The sequence below is a fragment of the Coenobita brevimanus genome, chromosome 64 (genome assembly GCF_032717465.1).
Source record: "Coenobita brevimanus isolate Jiangsu-jjx chromosome 64, ASM3271746v2, whole genome shotgun sequence".
Lineage (NCBI taxonomy): Eukaryota > Metazoa > Arthropoda > Malacostraca > Decapoda > Coenobitidae > Coenobita > Coenobita brevimanus.
Window position 1 is genome coordinate 14,800,000 of NC_137017.1, and position 23,876 is coordinate 14,823,875.

Genomic DNA, 23,876 nt, shown 5'->3' on the forward strand with positions numbered 1-23,876 from the left:
GTGAAATAAAACTAGATTTACCATCACAAGTAGAACTGATTGCAGTAGAGATCAACACATCTGAAGGTAAAGTAATTGTAGCCAATTTGTACATGCCACCCAGATGAAACACATGGGAAAGAGATGAATATGAGGACCTGGCAGAGAGTACAATTCAGAGTTTAAGATCATTACTACATAAAATGGAAGAGAAATCAGAAAGAATTATACTAACTGGGGATTTCAATACAAATATAAATTGGAATACTCTAGATATAATTAGCCAAGAAAGCTGTTGGGACCAAAAGTTCCTTGATCTCGTACAAGAGTTCTTCCTAACGCAACATGTGAGGGAAACCACCAGAAAAAGAGGACTTGATGTACCTTCAGTGCTAGATCTAATATTTACTAGGCAAGCAAATGATATTGACAGTTTAATATATCACCCTCCACTCGGCAAAAGCGATCATGCAGTACTAAATTATAACTTCAGGATAGCATATGACATAGTAAACAGCAATGACAGTTACAAAAAGAGCCTAAACTATAAAAAGGGAAATTATCAAGACCTAAAGAAGTGTTTCTTAGAAGCTGATTGGGAAAATGAGCTTAGAGGACAAGATTTAAATGCTGTATATAAAAAATTCTGTGAATTTTATGAAATAGGAGTCCAGAAGTACATCCCACAGCACAAAGAAGCAGATAAGAAAATACAGAAATGGTTCAATACAGAATGTAAAAAATCAAAAGAAAGAAGAGATTTGTTGTGGAATAGATACAGAAGACATAATAGTGAAAGGGCGTATAATAATTACAAACAGGCAAGAAACGATTATACAAGAATAAGGAGGGAAGCCCAAAAACAGTTTGAGGAGGATATAATAAATAAAAGTAGTGATCAACCAAAGCTGTTTTACAGCTATATCAGAAGCAAAACCAAAGTAAAAGATATAATACAATCCATTACGGACGAGGGAATCACTTATACCCAAGAGAAAGATATTTGTGAAGCACTAAATAAGAATTTCCAATTAGTTTTTACAGAAGAAAAAAAATTTGAGAGGGACTATGTGGAACATGCATGTCCACACATACTACCAGATATACAAATATCATAAAAAGTAATACAGGAGGAGTTAAGTAGATTAGACAGGAAAAGCAAGTGGTCCTGATGAAATTTCATGTTGGGTACTGCGAGAATGTGCAAAGGAGTCAAGTAAACCATTATTTTTAATTTTCAAGAAATCCTTGAGTCAAGGTAAACTACCTGATATTTGGAAAAAAGCAAATATTGTCCCCTTATTCAAGAAAGGAAATAGACAAAATCCACTCAACTACCGACCAGTATCACTGAACAGTGTTGTAAGCAAGGTATTAGAAAAGCGTATAAGAAAAGCTTGGGTAAATCATCTAGAAGAACACAGTGTGATAACAGAAAGACAGTTTGGTTTCAGAAAAGGAAAATCATGTGTTACTAATCTGTTGAGCTACTATGACAGAGTAACAAACACAATACAGGAGAGGGAAGGATAGGTGGACAGTATCTATTTAAATTTCAAGAAAGCATTTGACACAGTACCACACCAAAGACTTTTGTGGAAACTGTACCATCAAGGAGGAATTCGAGGCAAACTGTTTTGTTGGATGCAAGACTTTCTCATAAAAAGAGAAATGAGAACAGTCCTAAGAGGAAACTACTCATCATGGAAAGAAGTGACTAGTGGAGCACCACAAGGTTCAGTGCTGGCACCAATCATGTTTTTAGTGTATATAAATGTTATAAACAGTAACACTGGAAATGAGAGCTATCTGAATATGTTTGCAGATGATGCAAAAATACAAAGGAGAATTACTAACACAGACTCTTGTAAAGAGCTACAAGAAGAATTAAATGAACTTCATGAATGGAGTAGTACATGGCAAATGGAATTCAGTGTGGACAAGTGTCATGTAATCAAGTTTGGTAAAAGTGGAAAAAGACCTGATTGGGATTATAAGTTAGGAAATAAAACCCTATACACATCAGAAAGAGAGAAAGACCTAGGTGTGATAATCAATAACAGACTATCTCCGGCTGACCACATCAGCGAGAAGGTACGGAACATGTATACACTGCTTGCAAATATGAGAATAGCATTCACATACATAAATGAAGACATGCTAAGAAGGATAATAACATCATTCATTAGACCAACCCTGGAATATGCATCAGTAGTCTGGAGTCCTCATCTCAAAAAGCACATAGACAAGATTGAAAAAGTTCAAAGGGCCGCTACAAGATGGATACCAAGCTTAAGGGACCAAGCTACGAAGAAAGACTAAATAAACTGAATCTACCAACACTACAGGAGAGAAGGAAAAGAGGTGACATGATAATGCTATATAAGTGCATATCAGGGAAGGAGAAAATAGACATAAATGATTACTTAACATATGGAGAAGCATCAGCAAGAGGACACTGCAAAAAACTGCATAAGAAGAGAGGTGATAAAGACGTAAGGAAATTCAGTTTCCCAAACAGAGCAATTGATCAATGGAATGCACTACCGAATGAAATAGTGTGTACCAAAACAATTCACAAATTTAAGGATATGTACGATAAATATGGTTTAAGACACAGGACAGTACGAGCTTGACTCATTCCTGTAAAGATACAATTAGGTAAGAACAATTAGGTAAGTTAAGAACACACACACACACGCACACAATCGGTTTTCACTAATGAAAAAGAGTTTGTGGAAGGGGAGAGTGTAATTATAAATGCACTGGAGATAAAAGATCTAAAAGTGGAGGTACAGAAGTGTATAAATTACTAAAAACTCAGGATGTAAGGAAAGCCCCAGGACCCGATGGAATTTCTAATTGAGTACTGAAGGAATGCAGAGAACAACTGGCAGATAAAATTCACAGTTTAATCGTGTGTTCTCTGGAAGAGGGAAAAGTGCCACAAGAATGGAAGAGGGAAAATGTGGTACCAGTTTATTAGAGAGGAAACAGGGAAGAACCCCTGAATTATAGACCAGTGTCTCTAACCAGCATGGTCGCAAAATTGTGTGAGAGAATCCTGAAAGACAGATGGATAAAATATCTAGAAGAGATGAATATTTTGGCTGAATGTCAGTTTGGATTCAGAAGTGGAAGGTCATGTGTTTCCAACTTGTTGAGTTTTAATTCAGGAGCGATTGACGTGGTACAGGAGAGAGATGTTTTGGTGGATTGTGTGTACTTAGACTTAGAAAAGACCCTCGACAAGGTACCTCATAAGAGACTAATGTGGAAACTAGAATATATAGGAGGACTGAAGGGGAAACTCCTGGAATGGATGAGAAACTTTTTGAGAGACAGACAAATGAGGACAGTAATAAACGATAGGATGTCTGGATGGAGGGAAGTAACAAGTGGAGTCCCTCAGGGCTTGGTGTTGGCACCAGTAATGTTCCTGAGTTACGTAATTGATATGGTAGATGGAGTGAACAGTTATGCAAGTCTGTTTGCTGATGATGTAAAGATCTTGAGGAAGATAGAGGTTGAGGAGGATTGTAAAATGCTGCAGGAGGATCTGGACGGGATACACAATTGGAGCCGGAGGTGGGAAATGAAATTTAATGTAAAGAAATGTAAAATATTGGAAATGGGTATAAGTACCAGGAGGCCATCACTGAATTATTTGTTGGGTAATGAATTAATCACAAAAAGGAGAGAAGAGAAAGAATTGGGAGTGCTGGTGCAAGATAGTCTGTCACCTGAAAAACACTTTAACAAGATAGTTAGAGAAACGTATAAACTCTTGACTAACATAAGAGTAGCATTTCATTATATGGATGAGGAGATGATGAAAAAATTGATAGTGGCCATGATCCGTCCCAGGTTAGAATACGCAGTGGTAATGTGGTCCCCTCACAAAAAGAAAGATATAAACAAGATTGAGAGAATACAAAGAACAGCAACTAGGATGATCCCCAGTCTGGCAGATTTGTCATACAGAGAGAGGTTGGAAAAGCTGGATTTGCCTTCCTTAGAGGAAAGAAGAAAGAGGGGAGACATGATTGCAGTGTTTAGGACCGTGATAGGAGTAGATAAAATTGACCGAGAAGATCTGTTTGCATGGGATAAGAGAGCAACAAGAGGACACGGAATGAAATTGAAAAAGTCAAGCTGCTTGAAGGATATCAAGAAATATAGCTTTCCTTACAGAAGTATAGACTTATGGAATAGCGTGGAAAAAGAGATTGTCCAGTCCAAAAACTTAAAAGAGTTTAAAGCTAAATTTGACTTACGGTACTGAGGAACAGTGACGGGAACCCATGAGCATAGCACATTCCATGTATATCACAGTTAGGCATATTAGGTAAATACATAAATATTTGGAACAACTTGGACGAAAAGGTGGTGCAGGAGAAAAATATTCATGTGTGTAAAAGTAGACTAGATAAATGTGGACATGGAGACAGGACAACACGAACATTGCTCAATTCCTGTATACTACAAATAGGTAAATACACAAAATGGTTGGTGTAACATACAATACATCAGTGTCATTTAAACAACACATCACAAACATTAAAAACAAATTATCACCAAGAGTCAATGCCCATACAACATTTGGACACAACAAAGAAACCACCACCACTGTATACAAACAATATATATGTTCATTGATGAATTATGCAAGCCCAGTTTGGGCTTCTAACCTCACTAAAACACACTACTACACACACACACACACACACACACACACACACACACACACAAAATTGTTGATGTAATATACAGTACATCAATGTCATTTAAACAACACATCACAAACATTAAAAACAAATTATCACCAAGACTCAGTGCCCTAAGGTCACTTGCCCATACAACATTTGGACAAAACAAAGAGACCACCACCACTGTATACAAAGAATATATATGTTCAGTGATGAATTATGCAAGCCCAGCTTGGGCTTCATACCTCACTAAAACACACTACTACACACAACTGACCATTCAAACTAGGCCCTAAAAATAATCACAGGCTGCACAGCTACTTCACCTACCAAAGTCCCCAAAGTCAAGGATCATCCAGACATGAGAAGCACACAAATTCTTGCCGCAGTCTCCACAAACCCCCACCATCCAGTACACCACATGACAGCACATCCACACACACCAAGGAATATCGAAACAACACTCAGCACTTGATACCATACACAAATACCTTACTGTCATCTTTCCCTCCATCACCTGCCTCAAGTTAGCTTCCAGAAGCATATCCATGCTCAGATCACTTGCCGCTCCATTCAGTCACTCGAAGACAACACACAGCTGCGTGCATGGCCTCCTGATATCCACCTGTCTGGTTCCTGCCTCCCTCATGAGGACAGGGTCCACCTGGCCAGGCTGAGATGTGAACATCATCCAGCCCTCTGGAGTTATCAGAAGGGGCTGGATGATTCCATCACTGATGCCTGTGCAAGATGCAGCACAGCACCCCATACTACGAAGCACATTATGGAAGACTGCATTGCACACAGTCACCTATGCCAACAACACAACATACACTCTTTGAGAGCTCTGTGGGTAAGCCCGGTTTCGGCCGTGGCCTTCTTCAGGGTCTCGGGGCTGTTTGGCCAGACTGCCTAGGGAACAACTACCACTACTACTGCTGCTGCTTAGTGAATGTGCATTCCTTATAACTGCCCTCAATGATCTGGGAATCTTCTTTTTGCCACCTGTGTTCTTTCATGCACTTCCACTGTTATTCATCACACAACCAAAATACTTGAAGCTTTCAATCTCCATATTCTGACCATCGAGTCTCATAACGCATTCTGTGGCTTTATTCTTGCCGGCCTTTAGGAAAGCGAGGCAATGTAGGTTTTGTTGGCACACACGCATGTGTGTGTGTGTGTATTTACCTATTTGTATTTACCTATTTGTAATATACAGGAATTGAGCAATGATCGTGTTTTCCTGTCTCCATATCCACATTTATCAAGTCTGCCTTTACACACATGAATGTTTTTCTCATGCACCACCTCTTTGTCTAAGTCGTTCCAAATATTTAAGTATTTACCTAATATACCTAATTGTGATATACTGTACACGGAATGTACTGTGCTCGTGGGTTTCCGTCGCTGTTTCTCAATAAGTGAAATTTAGCTTTAAACTCGTTTAAGTTTTTAGACTGGACGATCTCTTTGTCCAGGCTATTCCATAAGTCTATACTTCTGTAAGGAAAGCTATATTTCTTGATATCCTTCAAGCAGCTTGACTTTTTCAATTTCATTCCGTGTCCTCTTGTTGCTCTCTTATCCCATACAAACAGATCTTCTTTGTCAATTTTATCGACTCCCATCATGGTCCTGAACACCGCAATCATGTCTCCCCTCTTTCTCCTTTCCTCTAGGGAAGGCAAATCCAGCTTTTCCAGCCTCTCTCTGTATGACAGGTCTGTCAGACTGGGGACCATCTTGGTTGCTGTTCTTTGTATTCTCTCAATCTTGTTTATATCTTTCTTTTTGTGAGGGGACCACACTACCGCTGCATATTCTAACCTGGAGCGGATCATGGCCACTATCAATTTTTTCATCATCTCCTCATCCATATAATGAAATGCTACTCTTATGTTAGTCAAGAGTTTATAAGTCTCTCCAACTATCTTGTTAATGTGCTTTTCTGGTGACAAACTATCTTGGACCAGCACTCCCAAATCTTTCTCTTCTCTCCTTTTTGTGATTAATTCATTACCCAACAAATAATTCAGTGATGGCCTCCTGGTACTTTTACCCATTTCCAATATTTTACATTTCTTTACATTTAATTTCATTTCCCACTTCCGGCTCCAATTGTGTATCCTATCCAAATCCTCCTGAAGTATTTTACAATCCTCCTCAACCTCTACCTTCCCCAAGATCTTTACATCATCAGCAAACAGACTTGCATAACTGTTCACTCCATCTACCATATCATTTATGTAAATCAGGAACATTACTGGCGCCAACACCGAGCCTTGAGGGACTCCACTTGTTACTTCCCTCCATCCAGACATCCTCTCCTTTATTACTGTCCTCATTTGTCTGTCTCTCAAAAAGTCTCTCATCCATTCCAGAAGTTTCCCTTTCAGTCCTCCTATATATTCTAGTTTCCACATTAGTCTCTTATGAGGTACCTTGTCAAAGGCCTTCTCTAAGTCTAAGTACACACAATCCACCAAACCATCTCTCTCCTGTACCACGTCAGTCGCTCTTGAGTAAAAGCTCAACAAGTTAGAAACACATGACCTTCCACTTCTGAATCCAAACTGACATTCAGCCAAAATATTCGTCTCTTCCAGATATTTTATCCATCTGTCTTTCAGGATTCTCTCACACGATTTTGCGACCATGCTGGTTAGAGACACTGGTCTATAATTCAGGGGTTCTTCCCTGTTTCCTCCCTTGTAAATTGGTACCACATGCCCTCTTCCATTCTTGTGGCACTGTGTGTGTGTGTGTGTGTGTGTGTGTGTATGTGTGTGTGTGTGTGTGTTGCCAAAATATCTCAAAAAGTTGTGGACAAATTTACATAAGACCGTCAGGAAATAACAAGTATGTGGATGTCCAGAAGGATATTACTTTTGGTGAGGATTTGATCAAAGATGAACGAATGCCAGCTGTCACATTTTTTAACATGGATTGGCTTTTTGTGAAACAAGGAGACTTTAATTCATAGAGTATTACAAATTTTTATTGCCCACCTTTAGCAAGGCGAAGAGATGTAGTTTTTGTTGGTGTATGTCTGTATGTTTGGGTATGTATCTGTTGCCAAAATATCTCATTTTCAAATTTGATTTGAAGGCAGTCTGTACCTTAGCCAACAAAAAATTTTGGTGGGCAGTTAACATTTGGCAACTGAATGCTTTTGTTTTTTTTATTTATCAGAGACTCTGAGCTACATTCATTTTAGATTTTGTTTCTTAAACAGTCATAAGTTAATTCACCAAGTCTTGCAATGCCCATACATTTTCATTTAACAATGCAGTATCATCAGCAAACAACAATACAGGCAGTTTCCAAACTATACCCTGTCTCACTAAGGACTACATGCTGTGTTTAATGTATTACAGACCAGTGGAGTTTCTAGAATGTGAAAGTCCTACTGATCACAGAGGCAACCAATCAGCTCGTGATGATGAAGGGCATGGCTGTGTGAAGGTAATGTAGTCATTGAATATTCTAGCTACTTTTTTTTTTTTTTTTTTTTTTTAAGAATGTGTCAATGTTTAGTGTTTACTAACAGTAGCAATATGTGTATTTTTAAATTCAATTTTCAGATATTTCATGACTGATTTCTTTACCCCTTCAGTTAGTGAGGTCTTTCCCAAGTTTAGTATCATCTGTTTGTAGTGAAAATTAAATATGGTCAGTAATAAATTGTCTGACTGAATGTATTAATCCAGTGGTTCCCAAACAGTGCAGTATGCCAGTCTATTGCAGTGCGAGAGGATGGGAGGTGTGGCGGGAAGATTAAATTTATATATGAGGAGAGTGGCGAGCACCCTCAGTCATTTCTGTTATAATTAATGTAGTGTCAAGTACAGGATGTTCGGAAGTAACGAAACCCTGTGGGGACATTGCATTTATTATAATAAATGTTGGAAATGTTCACCATTTTGCATTTCATACAAATGCACATGATGAATCATGTTTGTAAACACCCTCTGCAATGTTTCAGTCGATATCTTGTCCACACGGCGTTAAATGTTGGCCTGCAGCTGTTGATTTGTGTGGGGATGATCTGAATATGTAAGGCATTCGTGAGATATCCCTAAAGAAAGAAGTATGGGGGAGGTAAGTTGGGATTGTGCCAGCCACAAGTGTTTTGAAATCAGTCTTCCTGGAAGCACAGTTTCAAGGTAATTCATTGTTGCCCAGGCAGTATGAGCTGTTGCGTTGTCTTGTTGAAACCACGTCCTCTTGATGTCTTCCTTTGACAACATGGCCACAAATCGTTCCACACAAATCAACAGCTGCAGGCCAACATCCAGCACTGTGTGGATGAGATATTGACCGAAACATTGCAGAGGGTGTTTACAAACATGATTCGTCATGTACATTTGTGTGAAATGCAAAATGGTGGACATCTCCAACATTTTTTATAATAAATGCAATGTCCCCATGGGGTTATGTTATTTTCTGAACACCCAATATTAAGATTGGTGCAATGTAAAGGTGATTAAACTAAGGTGAGAATTAGTGATTTCTTTATTAAATGTAGTTTTGCAAAGATGTCATCTCACTTTGTGTTGTAAGTGTTAAATATTATAGTGTTATTTTTGCATGACAATATTCTCACGAATACAGACAAACTACTGTTACTCCATTAAAAAAGAAAAAAAAAAAAAAAAAAATCAGAGAAGCAGTGCAGCAAAACCTCGAAATGTTTCCACTGGTAAAAAGTTTTAAAGCTAACAGTGAATTGTATGGCCTTACTGTATACAGGAACATCATGCAATACTGGTAGAAAAGTTTGATCAGTACTTCCTATTGTTGTCTACTGAAAAATTTGACTTTTTAGAGATCCCATTGCAAATTCCAGCTATGCAGATCTGACATCAGATGAGGCAGAGGCAATGGTATGCATTTCACGTGATTGCACCCTGATGAATTCTTTTTGGATTTACAACCAGAAACAGTAGAGATATGCCGATACCGAGATGTTGGCCGATACCAATACCGATACCCACTTTTCAGCCGATACTGAGATGTTGGCTGATACCGATACCGATACCGATACCCACTTTTCAGCCGATACCGATACTCCGTTATTAACAAATGGCCGATACTTTGCCGATACCGATGCTGATACCGATACTTTTTTATTTTAATTTTATTTATTTGATTTGATTTTGATTTATTTGATGCCGGTAACATGAGTGTTGCTAATGCAGGAGCAATATAGTAATCGATATATAATATTAACCCTTAGCCGTCAGGGGGTTCCTGGCCATGGCACACACCTCCCTACGGGCGATTTCCGAGATTTTGGAAAAAATACCCTTACTTCAAACCCTCATATTTGACAGACTATACTAGCTAGAGATTCAAATAAAAGTTCGTAAGACTCATCAACTCTTCCTCTTTCCAATGATGGTATCCCGAGGTCTCTAGGTGGTCCCGTCAATGAGTAAGGATGAGCTGAAGATGAGTGGTTTTTCATGTTTTGGCGCGCCGCTTCAAGCGCACGCCACTGGCTGCGGCCTCAGCCCAGCTGGCTAGCGTTGGCAGCACTGCCTGGAGTGGTGATTGTAACACTGCCTGTGTGTCCTTGGGAGGAATGCAGAAGATTCTGCTCATTTTTTCCACTCCTCCTTACCGCCGTGAGAATGAGTCCTCACCCGGTTCATGTGGCTCACCCAAGGATTTACCGCCCACTCCATAATGCCTCTATGCCCTGTAGGTGTGTGGGAAAGGAAATATATCATCGTTTTTCTGTACTCACTTTTTCCGTAAGGAATATTTCTCCTTTACCTCGTTTTTCTGTTCTCACTTCTTCCGTAAATAATCGTATTTCTCCTTTACTGTGACACTTAAAACTGCACTGTACATCACCATTATGTGTAATTACACTTTGACAAGTAAATGTTGTTGCTCTTTCACGCATTATCGTAGAGTATGAGGTAATTATTTGTACTATAAATCATGCTGCTTTGTACTATTCAGGGCTATAGTGAAAATCATAGAAATATTTCACACAACTAACATCATTTGTGCGTCACATCACAGATACACTGATGCTCATATTTGGCACAATCTCCCTGAGTATTGAGTGAAATAATTTAGGTATAGCCAAGCAGGTATTTTTCTTTGTGGCCTGCTCACAAGTGGTTTTCTTTCAGGTAACACATAGGCAAAAGCAAAGTACAGTAATCACTCCAATATCCGGATCAATAGAGCCATCGGTAGGTTCGGATATTGGTTTTGTCCGGATATTGGGCCCCAGCTTATGGACTTGTACTTACGGACCCTAACACAGAGAAACACCTATACAACTCCCTCCGGACATGCATAGCACCTATTTAACACCCAAATCACACCAATAAGGCACATAAATGACTGAAATAAATGCAATAGACACATAAAATGTGGGTTTAGAAGTATGTTCATACATTAATAAACATTCTGGTACTTATGGACTCTAACCGAACCTAACCTAACCGAACCTAACCGAACTCTGAAAAACCCATTCCTACTGCACATGCATGAGGTAAGTTTAGTATGGAAAGAAGTACAGTATGACACTTTCTGGTAAGTATAGTATGGGAAAAAATACAATATGAAACATTCTGGTAAATATAGTATGGAAAATAGTACAACATGAAACATTTTGGCTACTTACAGCAAGTCCCTGGCCACCTCGATGAATAACCGCCTCCTCTCGGACTCTGACAGTAAGAACGATTTCCTGAAGCACTTGCACTACACTCTTCCTGAAGTCTTGCACTGAACTTAGTCACTAACACACAGAAGTCCGTTCTTTTCACAGTGTTCACTTTAGTCCAAATAATGTTCCATTAAATTTAAGTGTTGCACATTAACTTTTCCCAAGTTTTTTTAAGTTTCCAAAGCCAAAACAAAGAAGGTTAGTTACGTTAAATTTCTTTTCTACTTAGTCTTTTTCTCCCAACTTGAAAACCTTAACACAACACACCGTTTTTTTCACTGCACAACACTCAAAATTCCCGTGTGGTCTAGTGGAGAAGTTCTTGCTGTTTATTCACTGTCAGAGCCCGAGAGTATCACTGGCAGGCGTCCAAGGGGTGCATCGGTGGGTAGTGGTGATGGCGTACCGACTACAGAAGACTCTGAAGACAGCCGCAAACTCACGTCGAGCGGTGACTCCACTGTAGCTGATGTGCTGGGCTGTGGCTCGGAGCATGAGGGCCTGTCTTGGGGAGGCAACGGAGTGGAACCAGGGCTTGGCACAGCGGGGGTCACGGGCCTGAAAAAACTGTCAATCGTTGACTGACGCAAGGACCGACGATTCTGGCGATTGATGATGCGCTGCCGGAAAGCACGCACTTCCTCCACGAGTCCCAAGGGCCCCATCTCCCTGTCGCAGTCCGGGTGTTCCAGGTAGTCTAGGACGAACTCTAGTGCGCTCAGCTTGGGGATGGCTGGAGTAGTGTCCTGCTGGGCGGAGTCTGCATCATCATCGCCTTCGTCGTCGGAATCTTCAAGTTCGGGACTGACACCAGCAACCGAAGACGCGATCTCGATATCAGACAACGTCTGATACCCAGGATCGCCCTCGTCGTCGTCCAACCACTCACGAACATCGTCCACATCAACATCGTCGCCGTGCGTACGTAGCCGTGCATGGAAGTCATCCACGTCAAACCCTAGGAAATCGTACTCCACATCTGTTCCGAGAAGCAGGCGAGACCAACCATTTTCAAGAGTTTTCACAGGGACTTCCTTCCATGCACTAGCCCAGTTGTACAGCGCAGACTTGATGTTGTAGCGGCGAAGGTTTTCCAAAGTCCGCTTGCCTCGAGTGTCACGTCCTTCCCTGCGCTCGTCCTCGTCCTCGAGAACCACCATCACCTCGTCCAGGAACTTCCGACGGTACAGGCGCTTTGTTGCCACGATCACTCCTTGGTCCATTGGTTGAATGAGAGCAGTCGTATTAGGTGGCAGAAACATGCACCTAATACGGCCATTCTCAGCAACCAAGTCCTTGTCGCACGGGTGGGCAGGTGCATTGTCGAGGAGAAGGAGAGCCTTTACCTGGTCGCGAGGAATTCCCAGTGTCTTCGTCTGGTAATGTATGACCTCCTTGGCCTAAGTGATGGTGAAACCAGTCTTTGAAAATCACAGCTGTGAACCATGCTTTCAAAGAATGGTACCATACGACAGGAAGGACATCCATCACCCCACGAAGGCACCGAGGCTGCTTTGCACGGCCAACAATAACGGGCTTAAGCCGGTGCATGCCGTTAGCATTGGCACAACACAAAGCAGATATCCGTTCCTTAAGCTTGCGGCCAGGTACACGCTTCTCCGTCTCATCGGCGAGAGTGTTCGTTGGCACCGAGCGATAGAATAGGCCAGTTTCGTCAGCGTTATAGACTTGACCGAGAGTGAGGCCCTCCCTGTCGATCAAGCCTTTCACCTTGTGCCGAAACTCGTCCACTCCATCCTCGTTAGCGTCCAATGCTTCGCCATGTGCTTTACGGTTAGTAAGGCCATGTCGCAACTTGAACGCGAAGAGCCAACCCTCGGATGCCTTGAAGTCTAGGGCGTCGTGAAGCCTTGCAAACTTCTCAGCAGCAGCCTTCAGCTCCGTTCCACGTACCATCACACCAGCTGCACGTTGCTGTCGATACCAAATCAACGTGGAGCGGTCGATCTCTGCATACTTGGGAGTAAACATAACCTTCCTCTCCACGTTGCGTTTGCTTCTCGACGAGAAGTCAGCCGTGTACTGCATGAGCTTGTCTCGGGAACGCTTGATATCAAACAAAGTCGACCGGGCCAGGTTGAACTCGCGGTAGAATGCGAGAGGAAGACCAACCCGCATCAACCTTCTCCAATATCTCCCGTTTCTTCTCCAGAGTCAACACCACTCTCTTCCTTTTCTCAGGAGGCGGGGCCATCATCACACACACTAAGAGTAGGGCAGAGAGCAGCAGGAGGCCTTGCAGCAAGTACGGCACCACCACAAAAGCGAGCACGTGGGCAGCCATGACGAAGAGCGCAGGTCCAGTCGCGGTGAGAGACAGGCGGGAAGTGGGGAGGATGCAGCGGCGCTCTATCGGACGTCGGAGGAATGACGAACCAAAACAATGCTCTCACGCGGCGCGCGCGGCAAGTTCAAATTACGGACGGCAAAAAATCGGTTTTTTTTCCAATTTTTTTGGATTTTCGGACCATTTTGGGAATGTTTGATCCCAGGACGATAAGGTTCGGTTAGTGGGGATGTTCGGTTATTGGGCGTCCGGATATTAGAGTGATTACTGTATTTCCAATAATTTTCAAACCAATATCCAATACACAGTATCAATTTCTGTATTGCACTTGCTATAAATAACTTATTTGCACTTGTTGAACATATTATAAATGACTTACATCTTAGCACTCACTATACTTCACTCATACTATCACACTTTTCACTCATTTATGAAAATACACAAACTTGTGCATTACTGTATATTATTTACACTTCCCCACACACCTGCTCAGTACTCACGCTTGGAGTGATACTCTGAGAAGCATTTGGGGCATAGGGGAACCTTGCATTCTGCACATTGGTACGAGGTCTCTTTTCGTGCTGGGGGACGGCGTTTGGTTGTGTGGCAGACGTGGCACCGCCTGTATGCCGGATGACCTGCTGCTGTTCTCCCTATCTCCACAATCTTGTGCCAATGGAAATACTCACCACAGCTGAGCCTGTCAGCTGGAGCCGCTGTCCCCCACCTAGCACCTGTCACCTGAGCAGTTGAATATTGCTCAAGGAGTTCGCATGCAAGCTCTCTCTCAAACTCTCGTAAGGAGAGAGGTTTCCTTACAAGCTCCTTGAACAGTATGAAACTTTTCAGGACGGCGATATCAAGAAGATGTAAGAATGCCTTCTTGTACCACCTGCAGGACTTACGTAGGCAATCTACCTCACCAATTTGCATGTCCGATTTATCAACCAGCCGCATGTTGATATTGTTATCATTGATTGCATCTGGCTTTACCACGGGTTCCCTGGTCCTGTAGTCTGTTTTACCAGTATCCTCCAGCACACCGTTATGAACTGTAGACAACATGTTAACCCGTCTCTTATCATGCCAGAGAAGGGCTAACGTGTTCCCACATTTCTTTGTCAGAAGGGTTCCTTTCTCAGTAAGGATTAGTCTTATTTTCCATAATCTGTCGTTCGGTGCAGGCCCGTAATTTCAATAGAAATGTAGGAACCTCAGGATTGCCAGGTACCTATCACCGGCCATGTATTTTCCGAAGACCGGTGTGCCAACGAGTTCATCCACCGACCAATAGACTTGAAGCACATATTTTTTTACGTGTGCCATCAGCATGGTCAGGGCGAGCCACACAAACATCTCCCCCACCTCTACAGGTATCCATTCACGCATGTGCGTGCTCTCGCTAGCTGATACGTCCAGCCAACGCAGGCACATGGCCTGGTGAAAATTAATTTCATCCACCAGGTACTGCATAATTGCAGTCGTGAAAATTGCCTTGAATAGATTACTAATAGTCCAAGGCCTGGGGGGAAGTGCATCCTCCTGCACACCTGCATCCTCCTCATCAAATGCCGGCACAGACGGCCCAAAGCCGGCACCATCCTCCCACACAAATATATCTACTCTACCCACATGTGTTAGAGCAGGCCGTCTGGCAGTTGCACTGCGTTTTCCAAGCACTCGTGCATGACCACGTACACGGCCACGGGGAGGGGGGAGGGGAGGAGAGGGGGAGGGAGAGGGAGAGGTGGGGGAGGTGGGGGAGTAAGCGGGTGATGACTCACCTGACGCAGAACTTTCTTTTGAAGACGCTTGGTGCTGCCTATCACCACGTGGCTCCCGTCTAGGCAGTACAACTCCTGAAGGGCCTGGTTGAGGTGATTCTGCCCTTGAAGTGGTAGGCTGAGGTGTGGAGGAGCGGTGGAGGAAGATACGCCAGCGAGCAGGTGGTGAGAGTGTGGGGGAAATGGCTCTGCGGCGTTTTTTCCGCAGATGTCTGCCAGGTCCACGGCCACTTTCCCAATATCCTGAGTCATCTACCGCCTCCTCATCAGCAAAATCATTGCTGCCGTAGGCTCTTCCTTCCTCCTGTAGAAGTCGGAGAGCCCTCTCTGGCATCGGAGAGCGAGTAGGGGATGGAGGGCGAGAGAGCTCGCTCTCCACGTCGTAGCTTTGTTTGCCCTCTGACGACGTACTCTCACTCAGTGTTCGAGATGATACAGTTTTGTCTAGGGCACATCCTATGGCACTATCACTAAGCCCTTTCCCTAGCACAAAGGGCATGCCTTTAGCGGGGGTTGATGAGGTGATCGGCCCTTCACGCAGTGTTATGGAATCGGACGACGTCGAGGAAGATGACATGGTTCCTCTCGCTACCACTGCCAAGTACAGACTGATCAGCACAACCGCAGGGTACCTGTGGGTCCTTCCTACCCTGTAGGTATCACAGAAAACGGTCCCGCACTCAAACAGTGGTGGGAAGGTGAGTGCGGTATAGCAAGGCAACCGTCGGCCCTGCATGCCCTGAATCCTGTCGTGCATTCACGTCAACCGGTGGATGAGGGTTAATATATGATAATGTTACATCATACATGTAATTATAATGTAATATAATATAATATCATAACCATCTGTTTATCAGTGTCATGGAACATGAGTGTCTTGAATCACATAATAAACCAGAAAAGTATCGGAGTATCGGCCATATTTTTACCTTGCCGATACCGATACTACAAAAAAAATGGCTGATACTGCTGATACCGATACCAATACTATTGGCACATCCCTAAGAAACAGTATCCATCCATCTCTTTAAGAATATTATCCATTCTTCTATGGTTTTCCATGACATGTTGTTGTAAACAGAGATTTTTCAACTCTGACAATTATCAAAGGTTAGATAAGAGAAAGTCTTAATTGCGTTGATGAGGTGAGAGTTTGCCTGTCTTAAGTGAGATGTAATATAAATTAGATTATTGCACAAAAACAAGCTTACACTTCTCGTTGAATCTGTAAATTTTGTGAATGAATCATGTTTTTAGATAGCTGCATTGTTTTATACTTTCTGGATGTCTCATGATCATATTATAATGTAATTGTATTCTCTGTTTGGAGTAAAGTGCTGCAAGGATTAGTTAATTTATTTTTTTTAGGTATTTCTTATCAGCAAATAATTCTGCGTGGCACAAGTAAATTTTCATTCAGAAAGTGTGGCTCAGAGAAAAAAGTTTGGGACCCACTGCCTTAATCCATTCACTATGATGTCTGATTTTGACTGCCAGAATTACAAAATTTTTATTTATATTAGGAAGGACTTCTTGCATTAAGGAGAAAAGGAATGGGCTTCCTTATTCCCTCCACTATATGAGGTCTGTGCTTTTCTGACCAAATTTATCAGGTGGTAACAAGAGTAAGATATAAAAAGCATCATCATACTGAAGGGATTGTTGTTTTTGTTGTACTAACTGTCTGATTGAGCAGACCCATCAACTGCAGGCAAGCAACTGCCCCTGCAGGACCATTGCATGCAGTGAACTGATGTTCCCATGTGGCTGACAGTGCCTTGCCACAGTAAGGCACAGGGGTTAATGTGGAGGTTTGGTTCCTGGTTAGATGCAGCATTTTTTACTCCACCCAGCTAACAGGCACCATAACAGGCTCCACGTCACCTGATTACTTGGTTATATGGTTACCACCCAGCATTGTAAACGATTTCATGAGTTACAAGAAACCATTTGGCTGGTGACTCATTGCAGACCCACCTTAAATGGAGAGAAGACTAGTAAATATTGACAGGATGGAGGGGAGAAATAGGAAGAGAGAAGGACAGACACAAAATAAGATAGGCACGAAGGAAGAAGTAGGTAGCACTATATCAAGTGCGTGGATGATGTGTGCCCCCATGCGCCACCTACTGAAGGGGTAAAAATACCTCCATACCCACTTCAAACAACTTGTCTCATAAGCTGTGCCCCCTTCCTGAAGTCTTGGCATCAAGGCTATGACCTTCCACTCTCTTTGCCGTGGATGAGGTGGAGGAGGGGTGTAAGTTGCCTAGTGATAGGTACAGCAGTGCACATACTGTATTTAACATGGCTGTTACATGTCCCTTTCCTGTATTGTACCACATTTGGTGTTATAATACTTAAGTAAGTGTGGTAGGTGGTGGTGACCATCATCCACTCTCTTGATATAGTGGTACCTGGTTCTTTTTTCACCTTTATTATCTTTTTTCTGTGTCTGCCCTCAGCTCTTCCTACTTCTCCCATCTTTCCTGTTACTTTTTGTCACTCTTTCTTTTATTTTGGTGGATTTACACTGAGCGACAAGCGAGTTGGTTTCCTGTAAGCCAAGAAACCTTATACAGCATTGAATGATAACCATATAACCAACCTATACGTGTTTCCTACGTGTCAACAAGTGGGTTGGTGGAGGGTTAGTGCCCCTCCCAGTAAATAACTATGGTAACTCAAAAGGCAAACAGGCACCCCTTACGGGATCATGGTATCTGACCATAGATGGATAGATAAACAGTACATTAACATGGTGTGATCTAATCAAAATGTATTTGCCAAATCTAGGTAGAATGTTAAAAGTTAGGTTAGGTAAAATTAGAAGTAGAGATGTACGCTCAGACTAAAATACCATAATGTAATTGAAAGTCTTGGGCACATTTAGTGCTTAAGGCTTTGGCGGTTATGGAAGGAGGGGATTTATATCCATTGTGTGTGCACAACATTACCCTTTTTGAAGGGTAAGAAGCCATATCATCTCCTGCCCTCAAACTCCACAGATATTCAAGGCACTTAAATGTGAAGGCAGATAATCACTGAAGTTATGAAATGGAAAAATGTAGTTAAACAGTAAGGCTAAGCAAAAACATAAAGAAATAACTACTTCATTCATATTGCCAGAACATGTATGGCTGTAAGTCTAAAGATGTACAAAGGTTCTTTTCTTTGTATTAGTCTCATTATGTACTGCGACTTCACGTCACAAATTTGATTTCCATATGTTGCAGTGATGTGAACCGCATAAGAAAAAGTACCTCCTAATTTTGGCATGTGGACTTGATTTGAGGCACACAAATTTTGTCTGAAATTGCATTTTGATGCAAATAGCATCACAGAGGCACAGAACCCAGGAAAATAAATTTAGAATGAAACTACAAAGTGCTCAGAGAGCACAGACCTCCAACAGTGCCATTGCCACTAAAAGGGATCCGGATCCAGATCTGTGGATATAGGATCCGGATCTGCCCCCAAATTTAACCAATTCTTTCTTGGTCCATGGCCCACCTTTCCACAAAATTTCATTGAAATTCATTGAGAACTTTGTGTGGGATACTCTGAATCCAGATCCGCCTCAAAATTTAATTGTTTATTCCTTGGCCCATGGCCCACCTTTCTACAAAATTTCTTTAAAATCCATTCATAACTTTTTGAGTAATCTTGCTAACAGACAGACAGACAAACAAACAAACCCACATGGGGCGAACCATAACTAACCTCCTTGGCAGAGGTAAAAAGTTGCTCAACCACTAGTCAGGCCTCCCCCAGCCAGAAGAGCACTGTGTGTCAAACAGCCCACCCAGAAACTTGTGACCATGCATGAAAAGGTTAGCATTGAACTCTCACATTAGGGCACACAGTAAGCCCTGTCTGGAATGAGCTTGTTTGTAATGAATTTCGCCTCTGGGGCAGCCAAACAATCTCCTCATATAGTGAAGAGTGTTTAGTATGTACAGTGGATATGACCGTCTGGCAAGCCAGTGACATCAGTCTAGCACTGCTTGGCATCCTGTAGCTAGACATTCTGCTACTGCTCTGCCATTTATCTAGTTAACCCTTGGAGTGCACAGTTACCTGCCTTAAGACCTTCCCCAGTGAGAGAGAGTAACTGAAATATTCATCATCATCATCCAGACCTCCTTTCCCACCCTAGGGCTGGGTGAGGAGTAGCAATGGATAATATAACCAAAATATTCAACTTTCATTTATTCAAGCTTGTATCATTCCAGTGATCAGTATACATGCAGGGCATATGACGGTGAAGAACGACCATTTTATTCTCTTCATTTGGGTTTAGCAGTGTACATTAAATTGCTTGTATGGTGTCATCAGATGTTGTCAGATGACAATCACATGTTACTCTGCCACCCTCCATGGCATCACAAGTAAAACTGGGACAGTGCTAGGTGGTGGTGGGACAAACTGAAGACTGTTATTGTGAGATTCTAGTGTGTGTTTTTCTTGGCCGTGAAGGGGGAATTCCAAGTGCAATCATATGGGGACACAACCTGCACCATGTGTACATTATGGAGTTGCAGCCCTGTATATAACTTAGAGAAAATTAGAAATGCAGTACACCAACATTTAGGGTACCATAATATATCTAGAACCATGGTAGGTAAGTAATGAACCTGGATTCTTAAATTAATGAACTACTGTATTAAATATCAAACTGATTAAACTTTTCGATTTCACAGCTGCTGTTGTGCTCAATCTGTATGTTATATAGAGGGTTTACTTTACTGTTGCTTTTCTGCCTTCACATCATAGCACCTCATTTGCCCTTTTTGTCATGCTCTTCAGCTGTACATGACGAGCTGCATCCCTTTTCAGGTTGGCAGTGGATGGAAAGATTTTTATCTCACAGACATTATGGAACTCTGTTGTGTGTGAATTGTTAGCTCTTTCAGATAGAACTGAGGATTTTTAAGGTCTGAATGATATGTAAAAAGATGTGTGGTCCAGTTCCTTGGGGTTTCTATTTATCATTATTTTTTTTGCAGTTTGGAGGGCAGAGATTTGAAGAAGTAGAAATTACAAAGGTGTGGTGTACAGTCCTGGATGATATCGAATGCTGTGGAGAGAGAAAATTTCTTCGCGATGGCTTCCCTTGTATCAAGTAATTTTTCCCAAGTAGCTATATCGCTGATTGTCATATTTGGACCAACATATTAACCCCATATATGTTAATGATGTGTGCAATACAAAGATGAGAGCACTGAAACAAAGTACTGCTCAGTCAGATCTATGCATACATGGTTTGAGGGAATGGATTTTGCAATAATGCACTCTGTAGACTTATACATAGCCAGGTCTTGTTATACAGTTGTTTGGTATGCAATTAATCGCTATAACAGTGAAATAAAAAGCTTGGCCCATTTCCGGGATAACAGTGGTGAAATGATATTGAATTCGCAAGAATGATGCCTCCCAGTTGGCTGATTGAGCCAAGATGGCCACCCAGTGTTTACAGTTGCTGTTATTGTCTTTCATTCTGTTTTGTGCATGAAAGGCCATTGAAAGACCATTGCTATCACCAGTTACCAGTGCAAGTGCTTAACAAATACTGTAGTGCAGTGTGCAGTTTTATGTTGGGGGGAGGGTAGTCAAATGGTGGGTGACAGAGCGACTTGGAGGCGTTTTGTCTGCGGCCACCTTTTGCGGGATTAGGGCGTCGGGCTATAGATAGATAGATAACTTTTTGTGGGTGAAATACTGAAACTTGTGACTTGGACCTCATGTCTACCATGGGTACACAGCCTCCCAGTCAGCTGATAATGGTGCCTCCCATTCAGCTGAGTGAGCCAAGATGGCCACTCATTGTTTATTTTGATGTGATCATCTGCCTTTCTTTTCTTTTTGTGCATGAAAGCCCATTGAAACACCATTGCTGTTGCCAAGTAACATTACACATACAGTACATTTATAAGTGCATAACAAATTGTGGATTGTGCAATTTTAAGTGATATGATAGCTTTCTGTGTGTGAAATACATACAGCCCAAGTTCATAAGGCTTTTTGTTAGATCTTATGTTTCGTGGTCAAGGGCACCCTCTGCATCCCCACTGAACCCATGTTACAGCAACCTCATTATACGACAAATTTGTTTGGTCAAGGGCACCCTCCACATCCCCACTGAACCCATGTTATAGCAACCTCATTATACAACAAATTTGTTACATGATGAGTTTTCACGTGACATAACCCTTTCGTATAGTGATTCATGACTGTACTAGCGATGTACTGATACCAAAATTTTGACTGATATCAATACTGATACCACAAAATTGGACCGATACCAATACCGATACCGAAACTTGTTGTGCTGCAGTATTGTAAATAAAAATACGAATGAAATTAAACAACTGTACGTATTAATAAGAAAAAATTATAAAAGCTGTGAAACTGTAACTCATGTAAGCAGAAGACTGTGTGTGGATTGTGAGGGAGGGTGGTGCCTGCTGTCTGAGGGCCGTGGCAGGGCCCTGAGCTGCTGATGTGAGGCTACCAACCTGTCTCGTACGTGTCCATGGTGGCAGATGTGGCTCATTACCAAAGAATTACCATATTACAATGCACCAAGTACTCAAAATAATTTGATACTAAATACCGGTAATTGGATATTACCAGTAATTTATTTTTCATCCCTATAAAACATCCAAATTCTGTTTAACAAAATAACTTCCAGTGAGTGATATGTTACGCACTAAATTCCTCTTAACCCTCTCGCGCACGATAAGTTTGGGTAAGTTTTCTGGCGCACAATTTTATCCGCCTGGCTGCCTGTGCGTGGCAAATAACACATATTCTCTCCTTATTTTTGCCACCCAAATATCAATATGCTGCCATGAAACCTATCTCATCTTATTTGCCGATGTTTGTTCTACCTGATAACTCCACAAAAAAACAGAAAAACACGAATAAAACGACATAGGCAGCCATGAATAAACATTTCGCTACGTCACTTTCACTTCCCAACATCACCATTCGAATGCTTTCCATCATATAGGAAAATGTTATTAGAAGTTTTGATAGAGAATTTCATCAGCTTTCTAAAAAGACAAGTCCGGTTGTGATACGATTTGTAGTTTTTGAGAAAATAACCAAAAACTGAAAGCCATTTTTGAAAAAAATTCAAGGAGCTCTCATTCTGAACTTTTCTCGCACACCTTATGTTTTTATTGCATAACATTATGCAGAATTTCATGAGCCTTCTAATGAGCACCAGTTGGTTTCGATACGCCTCATACTTTTTGGGTATATCACCAAAAATGACTGGGAACTCACGTCCATGCGTCACTTTCGTGATGCGCACACAGCATACGCTATATTCCCGCCTATGTAACAACGAATTATCATAGATATTACATTGTTATGTCTTGTACTTACATAGAATTTACTGCTCTTTATCATGATTCTTACAGGAAATCGATACGTCCAATAGTTTTTGAGTAATTGGCCGACCAAATGAGATTATTCCTCGGAGCGCTTTCAACATTTACCTCAAGCGAGGAAAAAAACATAGTCTGTTCCCCTTCCTTTTCCTACAAAAAAATGCTCCCAAAGGCTTATATTCTGGTAATGAACATACGTAGAATTTACTGCTCTTTATCTTGGTTCTTACAGGACATCGATACATCCAATAGTTTTCTAGTAATTGGCTGACCAAGTGAGATTACTCCTCAGAGCGCTTTCGACTTTTACCTCAAGCAAGGAAAAAAAAACATAGTTTGTTCCCCCGTCTTTTCCCACAAAAAAATGCTCCCAAAGGCTTATCCGGTAGGCTCGCACAGTGCGCGAGAGATTGAGCGGTCCATAACCTCGCGCAGTGTGAATTCGCTCACTTAGAATACATAATCTTATGGGAAAAATTACAAATGGGCGGTATCCCCTAATACCTGGACATTTTTTGGCCCATTTTTGAGACACAATAAAGGTCAAAATTTTCAGACCTTGTACTACAGGTATAGCTACAGTAACAAAAATATGGGCAGTCACCTTAACAACAGTAGACAATGGGCCTGATGGACTTAAACAACAGGGATTCTGAGGTGCGGCAATGCACTTGCAGTACCCCAGCCGCCACCCTGGCTGCACCAAGCTTGTTTAACGGTTGCCAATGTTGTATTATTCCAGGCTTTGATGCAGAAATGTACAGCCTGTTGAAGGTTACATTTCTTCCAGAATGCAGCAACAGTCATTATGGTGGGGGTTGCAGGTATGCCAGGTGAAGCAGATGAGTCAGGTGGGGCAGTGGAGGAGGAGGGGATGGCGGCGGGCAAGTCAGGGGAGGTGGTGAGGGGATGATCCTCCCTCTCCTCCTCGCTACAGCTCACATTTTTGGCAATTTCCTTCATCTCATCTTGCTTGTTTGTTTCATTCCTCATCTTGTT

General features: G+C 41.9%; 1 protein-coding gene across 1 annotated transcript in view; it reads left to right on the top strand.

Moving 5' to 3' along the window:
- The window catches only part of amrt (TM2 domain-containing protein 2 amaretto), a 115,439-nt gene that overhangs the window by 49,824 nt on the left and 41,739 nt on the right, over window positions 1-23,876 (top strand). The window contains exons 2-3 of the mRNA XM_080276174.1: window positions 8,069-8,156; window positions 20,487-20,602. Of these exons, the coding sequence (XP_080132300.1) occupies window positions 8,069-8,156; window positions 20,487-20,602 (204 nt within the window). The remainder of the gene's footprint in view (window positions 1-8,068; window positions 8,157-20,486; window positions 20,603-23,876) is intronic.